The sequence below is a fragment of the Chlamydotis macqueenii genome, chromosome 3, assembly GCF_036417535.1.
Source record: "Chlamydotis macqueenii isolate bChlMac1 chromosome 3, bChlMac1.mat, whole genome shotgun sequence".
Taxonomy (NCBI): Eukaryota; Metazoa; Chordata; class Aves; order Otidiformes; family Otididae; genus Chlamydotis; species Chlamydotis macqueenii.
Window position 1 is genome coordinate 55,475,757 of NC_141558.1, and position 17,123 is coordinate 55,492,879.

The 17,123-nt window shown below is 34.7% G+C and overlaps 1 protein-coding gene across 1 annotated transcript in view; it reads right to left on the reverse strand.

Moving 5' to 3' along the window:
• TBC1D32 (TBC1 domain family member 32) overlaps positions 1 to 17,123 on the reverse strand; it is an 85,243-nt gene that overhangs the window by 57,476 nt on the left and 10,644 nt on the right. Inside the window, exons 6-19 of the mRNA XM_086744331.1 lie at positions 16,770 to 16,895; positions 15,793 to 15,871; positions 15,549 to 15,649; positions 15,401 to 15,462; positions 14,755 to 14,899; positions 13,945 to 14,004; positions 12,385 to 12,484; positions 11,971 to 12,108; positions 10,548 to 10,640; positions 10,161 to 10,303; positions 6,857 to 6,984; positions 5,523 to 5,724; positions 2,440 to 2,522; positions 159 to 297 (exon numbers count right to left, since the gene is read on the reverse strand). Of these exons, the coding sequence (XP_086600457.1) occupies positions 159 to 297; positions 2,440 to 2,522; positions 5,523 to 5,724; positions 6,857 to 6,984; positions 10,161 to 10,303; positions 10,548 to 10,640; positions 11,971 to 12,108; positions 12,385 to 12,484; positions 13,945 to 14,004; positions 14,755 to 14,899; positions 15,401 to 15,462; positions 15,549 to 15,649; positions 15,793 to 15,871; positions 16,770 to 16,895 (1,599 nt within the window). The remainder of the gene's footprint in view (positions 1 to 158; positions 298 to 2,439; positions 2,523 to 5,522; positions 5,725 to 6,856; positions 6,985 to 10,160; positions 10,304 to 10,547; positions 10,641 to 11,970; positions 12,109 to 12,384; positions 12,485 to 13,944; positions 14,005 to 14,754; positions 14,900 to 15,400; positions 15,463 to 15,548; positions 15,650 to 15,792; positions 15,872 to 16,769; positions 16,896 to 17,123) is intronic.

Here is a 17,123-nt window from a genome sequence, read left to right on the forward strand (position 1 = left end):
TACCAATATCAAAGACGATGAGCTACATTTTAAATTCATTTTTGAAAAAAATTAAGTGACAAAATGGTTTCTGGATTTATGTACTTATTAATTTTTCTTCTTTATTTTATTATAAACAGTAAAAGAAGTAAAAACTGTACAGACTCTGTCATGCTCACCTGGAATTTTTTTGATAAATTCCTGAACATGAAGTTCACACAGTCATTCATGGCACCTGTACTATGAAGCAGAAATAGTCCTTTGGGTGTGGCAGAAAACTGTAGCAAGGCATCTAACAAAGTCTCTTCCCATAACAAACTGCAAGAGTAGCAAAATAATAATTTTTAAAGATATGTAAAAAGGCATAGGAAAAAAGAAAAACTGCAATTTCTAACTTTAAAAAACAACAAAACTTAATTCACTGGACTGTATGTTTATTCTACACATTTACTCTATATCAGTTTTAAAAAAGCATTTGTGAAAGTTATAATATGTATCAGACTGTATTTCGTACAAACATTCAAACTCATCCTGGTAAAACTAAGGTTAGGTAGGAACACAGAACAGAAAGATGATGTAATGGGGAACCCAGAAGACCTATGCCATCCTTAAACATACCTACAACTTACCATCTGACTCTAGACAAGTCTTTTCAGGTTTTAATGTCAAAGTTACAAATTGGCAAAAGCAGCACGAAACTTCTCATCAATGTAAAAACACTATGAGGAACTACTAAAAACTCAAGTTTGAGGAGATAAAGGTTCCTGCTAAAAATTAGTACAGAATTATGAAAATCAAGTGCTATATAAACAGAACAGCTTCACATACTAACAGCAGTGAATGGAAAATATTTTCTACAGCCATGATAGAAAGAACAGCAATTGTAAGAACGAAGTATGATGATACCTGCTGCCCTACAAAATATTCTATGCCCTAAAAAGAAAAGTTAAGCAATTATACCACCTTTGATTAGGTACCATCCCTGCAGGTATCACTAAATTCTTGTGATTCTGCTTCTCTAAAAGCATTTGCTTACTGCATTCTCATCTCTAGTTCTCATTTCCCATTTTTGACTCCTATCACCAGCAAGCAGCATGCAGCTTTTTTCGTAGCAGTCAACCATTACCCTAAACTTTAATCACTTCTCCTGCAGAATCCCTGCCATGTCAAGTTCAGACGCAAAAATTTCACGTAGAAATATATCAGCAAGTCTCGTTCCATAGTTAAATGAAAAATCTAGATGCAGAGAGGAAATTGTAGGTTATGTCAATGGTAGCAATTAGTGACAGCCTCCTCGGTCAGAGCTCTGCATCACTAGACCTCTTTTTACCACTAGATTTGAGTTGCTATAAGCAGTTCAACATGCCATCACTACAGACTAAAGTAGTAACTGTTGACTAGAGTAATAACTGTTGAGGTATCTTTGCAAATTGTACATGAAATATATGTTAAAGTATAAACAAGAATCTACTTATTAACTTGGTTCTGCACTACCACCACCACCATGAATTCTCAGTCTTACAAATATTTGTGTACTTCTCATCTTAATGCATATAAATATCTATAAAGGGACATTAAGTTTTAGTATATAAGAAAGGATGCTTTTCACTTAATATGTATCAGGCTTTCAGCCAGAATGTTGCCAATGAGGGTCTTATGAGGAGCGGCTGAGAGAGTTGGGATTGTTTAGTCTGAAGAAGAGGAGGCTCAGGGGAGACCTCATTGCACTCTATAGCTTCCTGAAGGCAGGTTGTGATGAACAGGGGTTTGGCCTCTTCTTCCAGGCAACAAGCAGGACCTGAGGAAATGGCCACAAGTTGTACCAGAGGAGGTTTAGATTGGACTTGAGGAAAAACTTTTCCTCTCAAAGAGTGGTCAGGCACTGGAACGGCCTGCCCAGGGAGGTGGTGGAGTCTCCGTCCCTGGCAGTGTTCAAGAGGCGGCTTGATGAGAAGCTACAGGATATGGTTTAGTAGCTGTGGTAGTGGGAAGACGGTTGGACTAGATGATCTTATAGGTCCCATCCAACCATGTGATTCTATGATTCTATGCTTCTATGATTCAATCTTGCTGCATAATATTTTGAAGGTGTAGATACCATTCAGCAGAACAGCATTTTAAATTACCACCACATTGAGGCTGAAAGATAAACTGACAGCTACTTTGTTTTATGCTTTTTAATTCACATTTTCCTCAAATCAGTTTCTGTAGCCAGAGAGAATCAACTATAAGTAAATTTTACATAGATTAGACACAACTCTGTAAGCCAAAAAAAGTCCTGAAAGGTCAAGAACAATTTTGTAACTCTACTGAGACCTGTGCTAGGATGACTTCACTCCCTCTACCTACCCCTATACTTATGGTAAAAAAAAACACAGGGTTAGATGATGCCTCAATTGTGGATAAAGTAGCAGTGTGCATTCACACTTCTCCATGTGCATAAATCAAACATCAACTTACATGGTTTTTGACTCTGGAATTATTGATGAAGTTGAGTCTGCACCAGTTACAGGAGTGGATACTCTTTCTGAGAGCAAACTCATCTGTGAAATGAAAAAAAAAAAACAAATAAACACCTCTTTACTGTTTACATACACCATTTTTAAACCATAGATCTTGCTCATTCTTTTGATATATATTAAAAAAATAACAGTGATCAAGCTGTAGCCTAGCCTTTGGCATAGAATACACTATTCTACTACATTTTTCATTCCGGAAAATCTTATTTTCTATTTTTACCTTGGGTATAAATCATTTTAAAGCTAGTACATTTTAAAATTTTTATTAGAATTCTTAGAACAAAAAACTCTTTCCTTTTACATTTTAACTAAAGACTCCCAAAGCAAAAAATTAGCATTAAAAGACAGAAAAAAAATCTGAAAGCAACTCTACTCCACTTCTGTCATAGGTACTGGAAATAACAGCTTCTAAAGTCAACAACTCAATATCAAAACTTATTAAATAATTTTGCAAATTTTTATTTGATTTATTTATAAATTATATAACTTTGTCTAGATCAGTATAGATACAATAAGCGCTACAAACATAGATAAATATATAAACATATTTTTATATTTGATGGATTTTCTAATTTAAATTATATTTGAAAATAATTAGTATGAAAAATACTGTATATTTAAATTAATTATTTAAGCTGGTTTTTGTTTCTATGGATAAAAAGTATATTGCATCATTCAAATGAAAGTGAGCAGTCATTAATTTACTCTCTTATAAACATTATCTAATAAAACCACAAAAGATTCCTCTAAACTAGTCAGTTGTCCTGGATCTGTTAAGTTCCCCTTTTATTATAATCTCTACAAATTCTGTCCCAGAATTCCAGAGTCTGCCAAAAAAAAAAAAAAAAAAAAAAAAAAAAAAATTTCCTCCATCAGTCCTAAAACTCCAGGAGACATGTAAAATAGGAGGAAAAAAGTTACCAGTCTATGCCTTAAAAAATTGTCACTGCTGCTTGGATAAGAGTCCAAAGTCCACCACTTTTGCTACACTATAAATGGTAAAATACTTTACAAAAAATGCAGAAGTTTTAAAATTGAAAAATGACAGAAAATAATTTTTAAAGTAATCAAGATTGCAGAGTTGAAAACATGACTTCTTGACTAACTTGTCAATTTCTAAAGTCCTGAATATGTAGAATCCACTTTGATCTTAATTTGACCTCCAAAGTTATCAGAATAAATGTCATTTTTTTTCTGTTAAATATGTTTTTTTAAAAAAATTCGACACATTCAGTCTACTTATCTTGTATGTGTCAAAACAATTTGTCTAAATGATGTTGTATACCACCATAAAGGACTTTGATGTGCAACGAAGTCTTTTGTGTACATGCAAATGCTGTGGTGCTTTAGAGCAAACAACAGGAAATGCCCATCAAAAGCACATAACAGTCTGCCTGTGACAAACATTAAACACAGTAACAGGTTAGTTCAAGTAAGACTGACTAGTTATACAATAGGAAAGCACAAAAAGACAGATTTTGAGTTATGTAAAATACAGCACGATAGAAGTGAACTAAACTCCTTAATTCAATAAAATCCTGAAGTTTTCAGTCCAAGGAGGAAAGTAAGTTTCAAAACCAACATTCTTTGATGAGAAACAGAGTTTACTGTGATATAATTATGACTGTAAGTAAGAATGTATTTTATTTTCAATCAAAATGTATGCTTTCATGACAATATTAATATATAAAAGCAGTGAGAAATATCCACAAGCTAGTAATTTAAGTCTCTCTTCTATTCATGTTCTATCTTTCTGATACTGTCTGCCTCAGTTTACATTGTGACTATATTTTAAAAATTTCTAATCATAATAAAACATAAAGCATTTGACAGGAAAAATAGCTGTTCCATTCTCTTTCCCTTGCATTCAATCTCTCTCCTGCTTCCTCACTTCTGAAAATAATCTACTTTTTTAGCCAACTTTTTCTTTCAGCTTAGTCTGAACCTTCTCTAAGAAAATATTTTACAATCACTGCAGAAAAAAAGATATTATTCCATTTTTCACTATAAAGTGAAACAACACAGCAAAATATTGGTTTTCCCGTAAGAGTTCTAATACCTACCGTCTAAATATGCTTTCAGTTTAGCTGGAAAGCAAAGCTGAAGCTTTGTATGCCACCCTTACCTAAATGCTTTTGATGTTATTTTAATGATTCAAATGTTTGTTTAAATATTACTTCACTGTGAACTTTTTGAAAACTGCTCTTTCAGCATCTGCTGTCATTTTTCCATCTTAACTAGATTTTTATAGTAATAGATAAGAATTTTCACACTGCATATGGCTACTAGCACAATGAAAAGAGAAAAGTGTAATGAATAAAGCAGAGATCCATTTATTTGGTTCAGTAAATTCATAACATAAAATAAGTAGAATACACAGAACTGTTGGACCCAAACTCTTTCATACAGAAAGAGCATTAGACCAGCAATCAAACTGAAGATGAAGTACAGATTCTACACTTCATAAGATATCCAAGTACATAGGTAAGACAAGAACTCCTGCCTGGAACTTCTCATTATGGTCTCTTGAGAATATTTCAATGGCATCTAACTATTTAAGTCAAATATTTGGAATCTCCTTTTTTTTCTCCGTATCTCCCACTGAAACTAACTAGTTTAGCCTAAAAAATTACTAATACCACATGTCAGGATTTTTTTCTTTCAAAATATCCCAAACCAAGAGTGAAAACCAGACCAGTGCTGGACACTGGCTATCATGACATCAAGTGACCTTCAGTATCAAGGACAACGTTTAGAAAGGAGTTGATCTATGAATGACAGGTCTACTGATGCATCTTGAGAGTTCCTAGTTTAATCTTAAGGCACAGAAGTGTCAAACTAAGCTTCTGCTAGGTTCACATACAGAAGGAAAATTTGAAAAGTAAAACTTAATTTTTAGAACAACTCCAAGCATTATCTCATTACTTAAATATAAGCAACCTGAAGCAAAGAACAACTATTACATAAGCTGAACCTCTTACAGTAAGAATTTTTCCAATCTTCTCAAGTCAAAACAAGACTTACCTTTTTCCAGGACTCTCCAATAGATTCATGCAAGCCATAAGGAATTAGCACCTGCAGGCCTTCACAAGTTCTGTACATCTGACGACATACAAAAATGAAAGCTCCTTTAACAACTGGCAAAATCTCGGATCCAGATAAAAGAGAAATGTCGTCATGAAGAAGTTTCTTTGTAAACTGAACAATTACATGAACAGCTGTAGGACTAGAAATAAAATAACACTTAAAATGTTGTTTCGTAATCATCAACAAGCTTTGAAACGAATCCTCTGACTAAACTTATTTACATTTTTCTAGGGGAAAAAAAACTATGAAAAGAAACTATGGCCCACGATGGAGGGGCAAACCATATTATAACTTGTAACATCTGAAGAAAAGAAACGTATAGCAAGTTATCTTACTTTGTCTACAGGTCTACATAAAGCAAAAATGTATCCATTGTCTTCCATCCAGCCCATAGAGCCATGAACTACACAGACTGTGTTTTACAGGAGTCCAGTTGGGAAGAGTAACAAGACAACTATTTTAGATTCTGCTTAATCAGTGTTAAGGACCACAGCAAGGCAAAATTTGTCCTTGTTCTTCCTTTTTCCTATCTATGAGATGTCCTTCTGCAGTCTTCTAGGCTTGCAATGCAAAGGACAACTCTTTCTCCAAATCAATATCTTGTACTTCCAACTTCCCATAAAAATACACGCAACTTGTGAGATTCATCCACTTAGAAGACATATATTCCATACATGACCTGCAGCTTAGATATTTTTAAAAGGCCTGTCTCAATGTTACTACCCTGTTTCAAGTTTTAGCATTAGTTAACAACATACTACACATAGGATCACACAAATCTTAAGTTAGGTATAGCGTTATGAATGCCAGCTTCTGATACAAGATCTGTCTCTACTAGATGCATTGAAAAGTTAATGCTAAATTAAATATATTCTTTCAACAAATTAGGTTGATTTTTAATATTTATTCTGAAAACAAGCAAAGAAAACAGAGAAGAGAGGCCTTTGGCCTAAAGAGCAGCACTATGAATAGAATGAAACTACATTCAGAGAAAGGAAAGCTCTCACATTCGTAAGAAGAAGTGAACTATGGAAATCTCCCTCGATAAAATTAATTCTTTAAATTGTCACTTCACCTGGTTATATACATAAACATTTCCCTAATACATTCTCTAAAACACTTACTACTTTACTTGATAACCAGACATTTTACTCTAAACATACACAAAACATAGCATGTTATAGATAAATGAAAAAAGAGAAAATCAGTCTCATAAGACTAATGTAATTTATTAAAGTACTCACTAATGCTATTCATTAATGCACTCTTACCTATCTTCTTTGGCAGTTTTTTCATTCTCTCCATAAAGAAGAACAGAAAGACCATCTTCTACAGCAGCAATCCTTGCTAAAATATCAGCTACATCAATTAAAGTAGTTTCAAGACAATTTATATACACCTATTTGGAAGAAAGAAAAAAAAAAAAAAGGTTTAGATTCAATGTTTTTGTTAAAGTTGTTTATTCAAGTCTGGCTTATGCATGCAGAACCTGAAGGTCACCTTTCTGATGACTGCTTAATGGCTTAAACAAAGTAAACGGCCTATGTTCAAATCACATCACATAGAAACCTTAATTACAAATGGCAATATTTGTCACTTTTAATGATTATGGCAGAAGTTAAATGACTGCACAGATACACAGAACAGACATTTCTACACTTTCTTCTCTTTTCACACCATGAATGGGGAAAGGCTCTTGATATGCCATCTAGGAGTGTAAGAGCAATACCTGAATCAAGGTGAGAAACATGCAAACTCCCTCATTGCTGCATACGCATTGGCAAGTCTTTGGCTAGAAATGGAATTCTAGTTCCCAAGATCTTCTGTCTCCACCTCACTTCTAGGCCACCGTAGGCCCAAACAGCTTAGAAATCATGAGGAAAGTCTCCCCCACTGGAGCAAAGCAAAAGTCATCTGCCAACCCCTTATTCACTTCAGAGCACTGTATTGGCACAACTAGGCTGTAATCAAGTAGACTTGAACATTTAACACTGAGATTCAGACTGTTTGGTCTTGTACCATCACTAATGAAAGTACTGCCCAAATTAAGGCTAAATTGGCCATTGCTCATTAATAAGCGCAGTCAATATTCCAATAATAAACAAGCAGAACATGAAGAACCTGTCAGGGAGCAGCAAGGGCAGGATGCTCTGCAAGGGACAAAAAGCCAGGAACTGAAAATGGTAATGAGGCAGGCAGAGGCAGCGACCTGCCATTGGATGGGCAGGCATTCCCACTATACCCAAGTAAGGTGGGTAGATGAGGTCCAGCAACAGTAATCATGTTCTTCCAACAGTCCAGATCCCCTCCAGTGGCGAGGGAGGTCCAAGGTTAAGCAAGGAAACGAAGTTAGTGAGTCAGGGTCAGCTCCAGCAACAGCAATCAGGATCATGCAACTGGATCTACAGTCACAAAGCACGTCTGTGACAAAGCAAGTGAAGAAGTCATGTCTGTGGGTCAGGGTTCAGATCAATGGGATACTAGGCTTCCATGCTGCTACAACATAGTGCAGGCAGGGAATAAGGATAAGAACCTCAGCTTAAAAAAGACACGGGAGTGGAAGGTGGGGAGAGTCCACATTGAGGCTTATTAGCAGAGTCATCACTGGCAGGATCTCAAACAGCTCTCTTCAAGGCTGGATACTCACACTATTGCTTATGCTGGCCCTGAGCCCAGGTTGCCAAGCCCAGGGCGGGGGAAATAATGGGCAGATGTGCCGAGGGCCTGACAGTAGCTGTAATTCTGCAGGACTTACTCAGTGTCCTAAAGGGGCTCACCAAAACTCTATTCCTGACCATATGCCTCATTAATTTGGTCATGAGATAACCAGAGCATACCTTTTCACCCGGGGACTGAGAAACACTCACAAATTCCTAGGACTTATACACAAATGTACTTGTAAAATGTTCTTGTAAAAGAGGAAGGAGTGTCACTCTGACTTGGTCTAGCTTTTCTAGCTATTTGTTTGCCAAATGCAATAGAAAACAATTTGCACCTTGGTTAGAACAAAAATGACATATTCCATATTCACAACACATAACCAGCCTACTAGGGCTCCTGTGCATTAAACAGTCCTGAACATGACCTGTTTTTTTAAACAGACCAGTTACTAAGTGACAGGAGGGCTTGCAATTTGTTAACAGTTCAGCTACCTGTGAGAGACAGCTGAGCACGGCAGAAAAAAAAAAAAAAAAAAAAAAAAGAAAGGGAAAAAAACTGTTAAATGTTGAAATAATTTCTTTTAAACTACTAATGTGTAATAACGAAGACAATTCTATATCCTTTACAATACCATGTGACCACAGAGATTGCCTGGGGGATTACACAGGCCTGGGGGATTACACAGGCCTGTAAGGTAAAAATACTTTCAAGAATTAATACGAAGAGTCTTTTCTGAAAATTAAACAAACTGCACTGAAAAAATAATCAGAAGGATATTGACAAAGTTCAACTTTAAGAACCTAGATGAGGTATTTAAGTTAGGATTCCAGACTGTCTTTGCAAGCATGAGTCTCAGAAAGTAAATTCAAAATTTCTCAGCCATTAACTTATCTCAAAGTCTCTTTACATAAGACAGCTCAGGCTCCTCCATGAGCATTTCAGACCCTCAGCTTCTCTATCTTGAGACTTACAGTCACCTAGATCAATTAAATCATCTCACTCAAAACAAAAAACAATAGGACAGGCTGAAACTATAACTAGACTTTCAAGTACTTAGAGGTAGATAATGTTTCCCAAGATTTTTAGAATTCTTACAGAAACATTAAAAAAAAATAAATTAAACTCAAATTCTTCATTTTACCAATTCAGAAAATAATAATTTTCCAATAAGAATTACATATTTTATTATTGAGAACACTTAACTTCAAGTTCTCCGCTAGATTTAACAAGGAGGAACAGTAGGTTGCCTTTTAAACAGCAGGTAGAGCAAATAAGCACCCAAGAAATATCCAAAAGACACACAAAAACATGAGGGAAAAAAAATTAAATTATGTGATTTTCCCAGGGGAATGGTCTCATTACAGCACAATTTTTGCTACTTGTCATAGTTCAGCCCTGATTGGGACCAGACTACACAGTCTCTCTCTCACTCCCCTACTCTCCAAGAGAATAGGGGGAGATATCATAAGGAAAAAGCCTCGAGGTTTGAGATAAGGACAGGGAGAAATCCTTAAAGTTACCATTACGGGCAAAACAGACTCGACTTGGGGAAAACTATTCATTTATTACTAATTTATTTTTTTTCGTTTCATCTCAACCCACGCATTTTTGCTGCCTTTTGTTTCCCAATTCTCCCTTCTGTCCCACTGGAGGGTGGGGGGAGTGAGAGAGAGACTGTGCAGTCTGGTCCCAATCAGGGCTAAACTGTGACACTACTGTTCACATCATTTCAAGAAAACGAAGTTCGTCAGACCAATCATATTGACAGCCTATGCTAGTTAAGGCATACTATAGTAGTTAAAGCAGAAAACATACAGAAGTTACCACATGACTAAATACATCTTCTATGTAGAAAATACAGAAAAATTATTATATTCTATAGATTTTAGAATTATCTGGAAGATTACTACAAACCTCTGTGCCACTCAGTAAACTTTGCACAGGATGAAGTAGGGCATCTATCACTGCATCCGTGTATAAACATTCAGCAGTACATCCTGTCTGATCACAAAAAACTTGCAGAATTTCCATAACAAGACTTGCTGGAGAATAATTGTCTGGTGAACACAAGAAGTATTTGTTTACATTTTAACTTAAATAAATGTATCCATATGGCTAATGTAGATGTTTCTGAATTTTGTTAAGCACCTATTTAACACAGAGGAAATAATGACAGGTAAGAGAAGAAGGGAAGAGAAAAATCTGCACAAATAAGAAACCCAAATTAAAAATTGCAAAAGAAATTAGCACGCGCCTCATTAAAATTATATATATTAGCATATATTAAAACCAAATATTTACCTGTATGCTCTGTCAAAGCTGTCTTTGGGTAACTTGGAGAGTAATAAATAAGCTGAGTAAATAATACCAACAGATCAGTTACGGATACACTGTCTATTTAAAAAGAAAAAAAAAAAAAGAGTAAAGTACTCTGCAAATTAAAGTGCAACTTTAATTTTACAAATAAAATGGATTTTGTAAATATAAGTAAACAATGATTTGCTTTCTTGAGGAAACCAACATATTTACAACTGATAAAGCAAAAGACATGCATGTCCCTGGGACCCTACTAAAGTATTTCATGATCAACTGATAAGGCTTGATCTTGCTCCCAATTTAGCCAACTGCAATTTTATCATGTCTTCCATTGAAACAAATGCCAGTTAAAGTCTGAGAATGCTGAATATACATGGCTGTAGGAAAAAGCATTGCCTTGCTATTAGATTAAGTGAAACAACTGGAAAAGAGACAAGCTGTCGGACAACTCTTCCGCAAGTCTGAAACAAAAACAACAAACATGTAGCTAAATGCAGGTTGGGAACTATTGCTCCAAGTTTAATGTAATTATGTTAATAAATTAGACAATTTGTGAGGAAAGGGTTGCTATCTTTAAAGCTGAGAAGGACACTATTAAGAAGACAGATGGTGAGATTGTTAATTTTGTAGAGGAGAGAAAAAAGCAACCATCGTCAATGGATCACTGCTTGAATGGTGTTATACAGATAATCCATAAATGACAAAAGCACTCAATTAGTAGACGTTTCTTCCTCACAACTGCTCTGCATTGGATCTATTAAGTCTTGATCCTCAAACCAGAGGGACAAAATACCTCCAAAAGAAAAGTCTCAGAATTAGTATCGAGTAATGTTTTGAATTTGACACTGAATTAACAGAGATATTAATGTAATGAAACACTAGAATTGTTCTCACATATTTGCATTCGCCAACCCTGCACAATGTATCACCACATGCAGATTTCTCTGGATGTCCAAGTGCTTTTCTATCGTGTGTATTCTATCCTTATTAACACCTCTATTCCACAGGTATCCAACTTACCTTCTACTGATTCTGTTTCACACCTGAAAAACAGTTTAGGTCCCTGGACATGTCTCTCTTTCAATCAATTACATCAATTGGTTTGACTAAAGATATTACTCATACCCAGAAAGACTGAATCACTTACACACAGATCCAACTCTCCTTCATCATGAAATTAATGCACTAAATGTAAGGACAAAAGTGATCTATTCAACCACATTCATCAAAGATTAAAAATGGTGGTGATGCTCAAAATTACCTATATCATCTTTTAAGAAAGGTTTCCAGGCACATTTGCCAAATACAGTATTGTCCCATGATGTCCACAATATTGCAGTGGAAATGTGTATCAAGTACGGATAAAGCGTTGCTCAACAGATTCCATTTTCCTCAGCCCTCCTCTTACCTTTTTTACTTTTCAGCTGTACTGGAAAGAGATTTCGGCCTTGCTTATAGATCAACAATCTTCCTAAAAGGCACAGTGAATGAACAAAATAGATGTACTGCAATTCCAGTCCAGTGTAAGAAAAGTTCTGCTTATCACCTTGAATAATAAAACAAAAAAAATTAGAAAATGACTCTTTCAGTTTACTCTACAGTACCTAGCTACTACCTGCAACATATTTGGATCATTTTGTATATAAAGACAGACAGCCTAAGTAACTAACCATTGCTGTTAGTGTTCTCTGACAAGATAGACATACAATATTTTGGGAAGAAAAAGAACAGATAGAATGTCTTCCTCTCAAGGTAGAATGCTCAAAAACCTAGTGAACGTGGATGTCTGTGCATATAATGTAAGACATGCAAACATACTCACTACAATGGTGCTGGGAGCAGTCATCGACTCTGGAATTTTTATTAATTGCTGCCTTGCAAAATTCAAAATAATCAAGACACTGCTGGACAGCTGCATTAATCTGTGGAAAAAAAGCACAAAATAATAAAATACCTGGTATTTTACAATAAAGTCATTCTCTCTTATATCCAAGGACTGTCCTTTAACACAAGAACTTAAATATCCACTTCACTGCAATTTAACTCATGTTTCAGTGCTTTGAATAGGTTAACCAACAGAAGGCAAAATTTTACAGGGCTATTAAAACATATTGCCATAATTATAACATTATCATACTACCAGCGCTATAAGCACTAAGATAATCTATGAAAAAGAGTACAGAGAACATGCAAGTATTTCAAGAAGTTAATGGCAACCTGTGATAGCTATATGGTCATTACTGTGGAAGATTTTCATTATCCACATGTGAAAAACTTTGTCTTGAAGACACTTACTAAACTTTAAGTTTGGCTGTTGGATGCTGTCAGTGCTATTACTGTACTTTGCAGAAGTGTTGTATCATTATCATAGTATTACCATCTAATTAATGTATATAAAACTTTAAAAATTGTCAGCATGGATTCAGAAATGAATCACAAAGCACAGCATATGAACAAAGAAGTACATTTCAATTTATTACTGTTTGGAGCTGCTAAGATTTATTCACAAGCATAAGTAAAACATACAGACATACGTAATTTAAAAAATACTTAGTGAGATGTTTACTCTAAGCTTATAAATTAGACTAGACTACCCTGCTCATGGACGTCCTATTATGAACTTTTTGTTGCACACTTAATTCTGTGCTCTGTTCTGTGCATACAGATAAACAAGACAAACATCTCTACAGCTGTCTGTATCCTTGTCCATCTTAAGGTTTTATCAGTCACATATATTTTAAATTTCATTTGTATTACAAGATTTTACAGAACATAGCCACAGTCCTGTCTATAGGAATGGATCGCACATCTGTACTGATCTTACTGAAAACAACAAAACTTCCATCCCAGTGAAGAGATTTGCTCATACAGAAAATGTGACAGGATTAATGCCTACATTACTGAAGATGTCTTCCCAGTTTGATCTATTCTGCTGACACTTCGAAATCTTAACGCTTCACATCACAACTTAAAGAACACAATGGTGGTTTTTCAGTCTCTTTCCACCAAAAATCCAAATTCAGCATAGAGTTTTCACGATTGTTTCAGGCACCATTTGTTATTTTTAGACGTTGTCAGAAATAATTCTAAATATGAATGCAACATAAAGAATAAATAAATAATAATCACAATTAAACACCTGCTATAAAATATCCAAATTTCCCGTTACTCAGAGCTGGTTACATATCCTTCTTTGCATTTAACTATGATTCATCTAAGCAAACAGAAATTTAATTTTTTTTTTTTTTAAAGTTTAGAATATAAAAGTCTCACCTAGCTAAAAAATATAGAATAGCTCTGACAAAAGGGAAAAAAATGAAAGAAACCACAACGTGCAAAGGAAGAACCAGTTTTAAGTAAATTTGCCTTGGGAAATACTTACCAAAGATTTATACTTCTTTTCCAAAAGCCTAAGTACCACTGTTCTGCTGTAATACGCATGCTAAAATGACAAAGACCACCTATGTTAAGTTCAAACATATAAGTCTTATTTTTTAATTTAAAAGTAGAAATCATCTCTGATCCCATTTTATTAGGGATCCTGTGCACAGTACATATTCAATGTATTGAACTCTAGCTTGTGTAAGCCAGTATTACACTTACTGAGCCTTTTATCTGCAGTACATTTAAGATTACCAAAAAAAAAAATAAATAAATAAATCAGTAGAAAAACGTGTAGTAGAACACAAAATAAACAGAAAAACAATAACTATGCTGAAATGTTAGACTACTTGTTTTGACATTGCCATGTAAATCCTAAATTACAAGTTTATATATGGTAGGCTGCAAAAAGCTCTAATGTCTACTGGAGTTCAGCAAGCTGTGTGCAGCATATCATATATATAACTGTACTTTCATGCTCATCACTTCTTCCAGAAAAATATTTGCATCTTTTGATAGCTGTCAGTCAATTATGACAAAGAGACTGAAGTCCCAAAGAACAGTAAGTTCTCAGAAATTTTACAAAAACTAGTAACTGAATAGAAACGGAGAGAGAGAGAGTAGTGATAAACGGCAAAGGACATAAATGCCTAAAGAAATTCCCAGACTTCCTTAATTACAGTGCTCATTATGGGTTGTTATCAGGTCACAGTAGGTCTGTGATAATAACAGTCATAAATCAAACTTTTCAAAATACATGTCAGTCACGAACAAGTAACAGTTTGCTGGGATGAGTTTTTTTTTTGCTTACCGTCCACTTTTTAAACCATGCTGCTTTGATATCTAGCAGAGCCAAGAAGTAGATTGGACCTAAAAAATCTGGAGAGGCAGGATGATTAGGCTCGTGTTTCACTGACAAAAGCGACAAGGTACTCTCCACTACTTCTTCCATATACCTTATGACACAGATAGGAAAAAAATGAACAGAAAACAAAAATCACTTAAATCTTTCCACCAGTAATACTCAGGAACAATTTTCTGGTAAAACCTCATTGTTCAGCTAAACCATAAATACCAACATCTTTAATTTGATCTTGGAAGGCTATTAATTCTTTGTATTACCATGAATAAAACTAATAACAACATACATGTGTATTCTACTACATGATTATACATTGTATTACACTTGCTACTTTGTAAAATACCAAAATTATTTTTGTCAAAAAGCATTTAGAACACCTCAAAAGCTGAGTAAGCAGCTCAATATGACACATGGCTACTCCTACCCAACCTCCCTATTCGACTTTTCCCACCCTCTATTTATATTTCCCTGCATTATCACTGACCAGTCATCTGTGCATTCTGTAATCAACCTTTTGCTGTAATTATATGCATCTAATTATATGTCAAAAATCATTAAATTAAGAAACAGTGACAGGTTTTTGAAAATGACATACTTTTCTGGATGACGAATCCAGGAAGAGGGAGCTTCTTTTTGGTACTCATTTAAAAGGCGGACCTGAAAGTATAATCATTAAAATTAAAAAATAAATAATGCACGATAATTTATTATTGACAAAAAAGGTATGGAAGCTTCATTTATACCTTTTTAAGTAAATGATTTATATCTGTGTTAGATACATCCAGACCAGCTGAAATACGAAGAGAATATTCTCCAGAAAGAAAATACAACTCCAAGTGTCTTGCTAAAAAAAAGAAGAAAAACAAACCTCACCTTCATGACAACAGTGGCAAAACAGACTGTGTTATACAGCTTCATTATAGAAGTTAACTGATTTTCAGGAAGTACATGACTAATGAAGTCTTAAATGTAATTAAACGCACATACCTAAACTTGTATAGACTTCTCTTGTCATATTAAACGGAGAAGAAGAAAAGGATTTTGCATAGAACCTAAGAATTTTCTCCTAAGGGAGAAAAAGCAAGCAATGTATTAAATAGTCATGTAACTGTGTATTATTATTGCACAATAATCAATATGTAGTGGCATTACTCTTAGTATTACATATTGCTCAGATATCTCTAGCGTATTTTATAAAAATACACAGTTTGGGACCACAGAAACCTACAGTCTGAAGGAAATTTTATGTGAATATTTTAACTGACAGCATCAATGCAAAGCCTCACTGAGATACAAAGATCAGGGAACATTACTCTACTTTTCCATTAACATTTTTAAGTTATTAAATGTACCAATGACTTGTAACTAGCACTGTTTCAAAAGAAACTGTAGACCATATAAGCTGAAAGAGAAATACATGTCAGCAGCTGGGGCAACATTTACATTTATTTGATAATCATTTTAAAATTCAAAGAAAAAGAAAAAAAAGGCTTAATTGGCATAATAAATAATCTAAGAGCAGTTTCAGCGGCTGCTATTTTTTTTCCTCATCAGCACCTGTAATATTACCATGTATCATTTTCTCATCGTCATGGAGCATGTACCTGACCTAAATAGGAAATATTAACATGACATGTTTTACAGAAGACTTTTGTCAATTTATTTTTATGTCTGTTTGCTAAAACACATTCAAACTTCTTCATTATCATTAAAAGATATCTAAATCTCTAAATCAGTCTCTAAAAATCCTATTGAAATCCTGTTGTAATCCTTTAAATCAGGACCTACTGGAATCATATAGCTCTTTTACTTCAAAAAGATTTCATCTGATATATATACACAACTAATACAATGTCTTGGGACCCTGCTGGACTACTCATAATACACATGTAACTTCTTAATCCTCTTCAGTACTCTTTACTAAGGCTACACTTCTGATAACTAAATATAGAACATTAGCTTACACTGAATGTTGCATCAGGGTCTGACAGAGACACTGTTAGATGCTTACGCAGATTTGGCCAACTCTCAGAGTTCAGCACATCAGAGGGAGGGGCAAAGCACAATGTCTGCAATGCTTCTTGGCGAACCTGAAGTGGTCAAAAAGATAAACACCACAAATCTGTTCACAGCAGCCTCTCAAATAGGTAATTTACAATATAATTTGAAGGAAGGAACAGGATCTGGCTATAGAACAGGTAAGGAATTCCAGAATACTATTCTTCTGCCATATTTTTATGGTGATTTAGACAAAACACTGCATCACTGAGAAAAAAAAAAAAAAAACAAAACCAAATATATACTTGAAGAAGTAACAA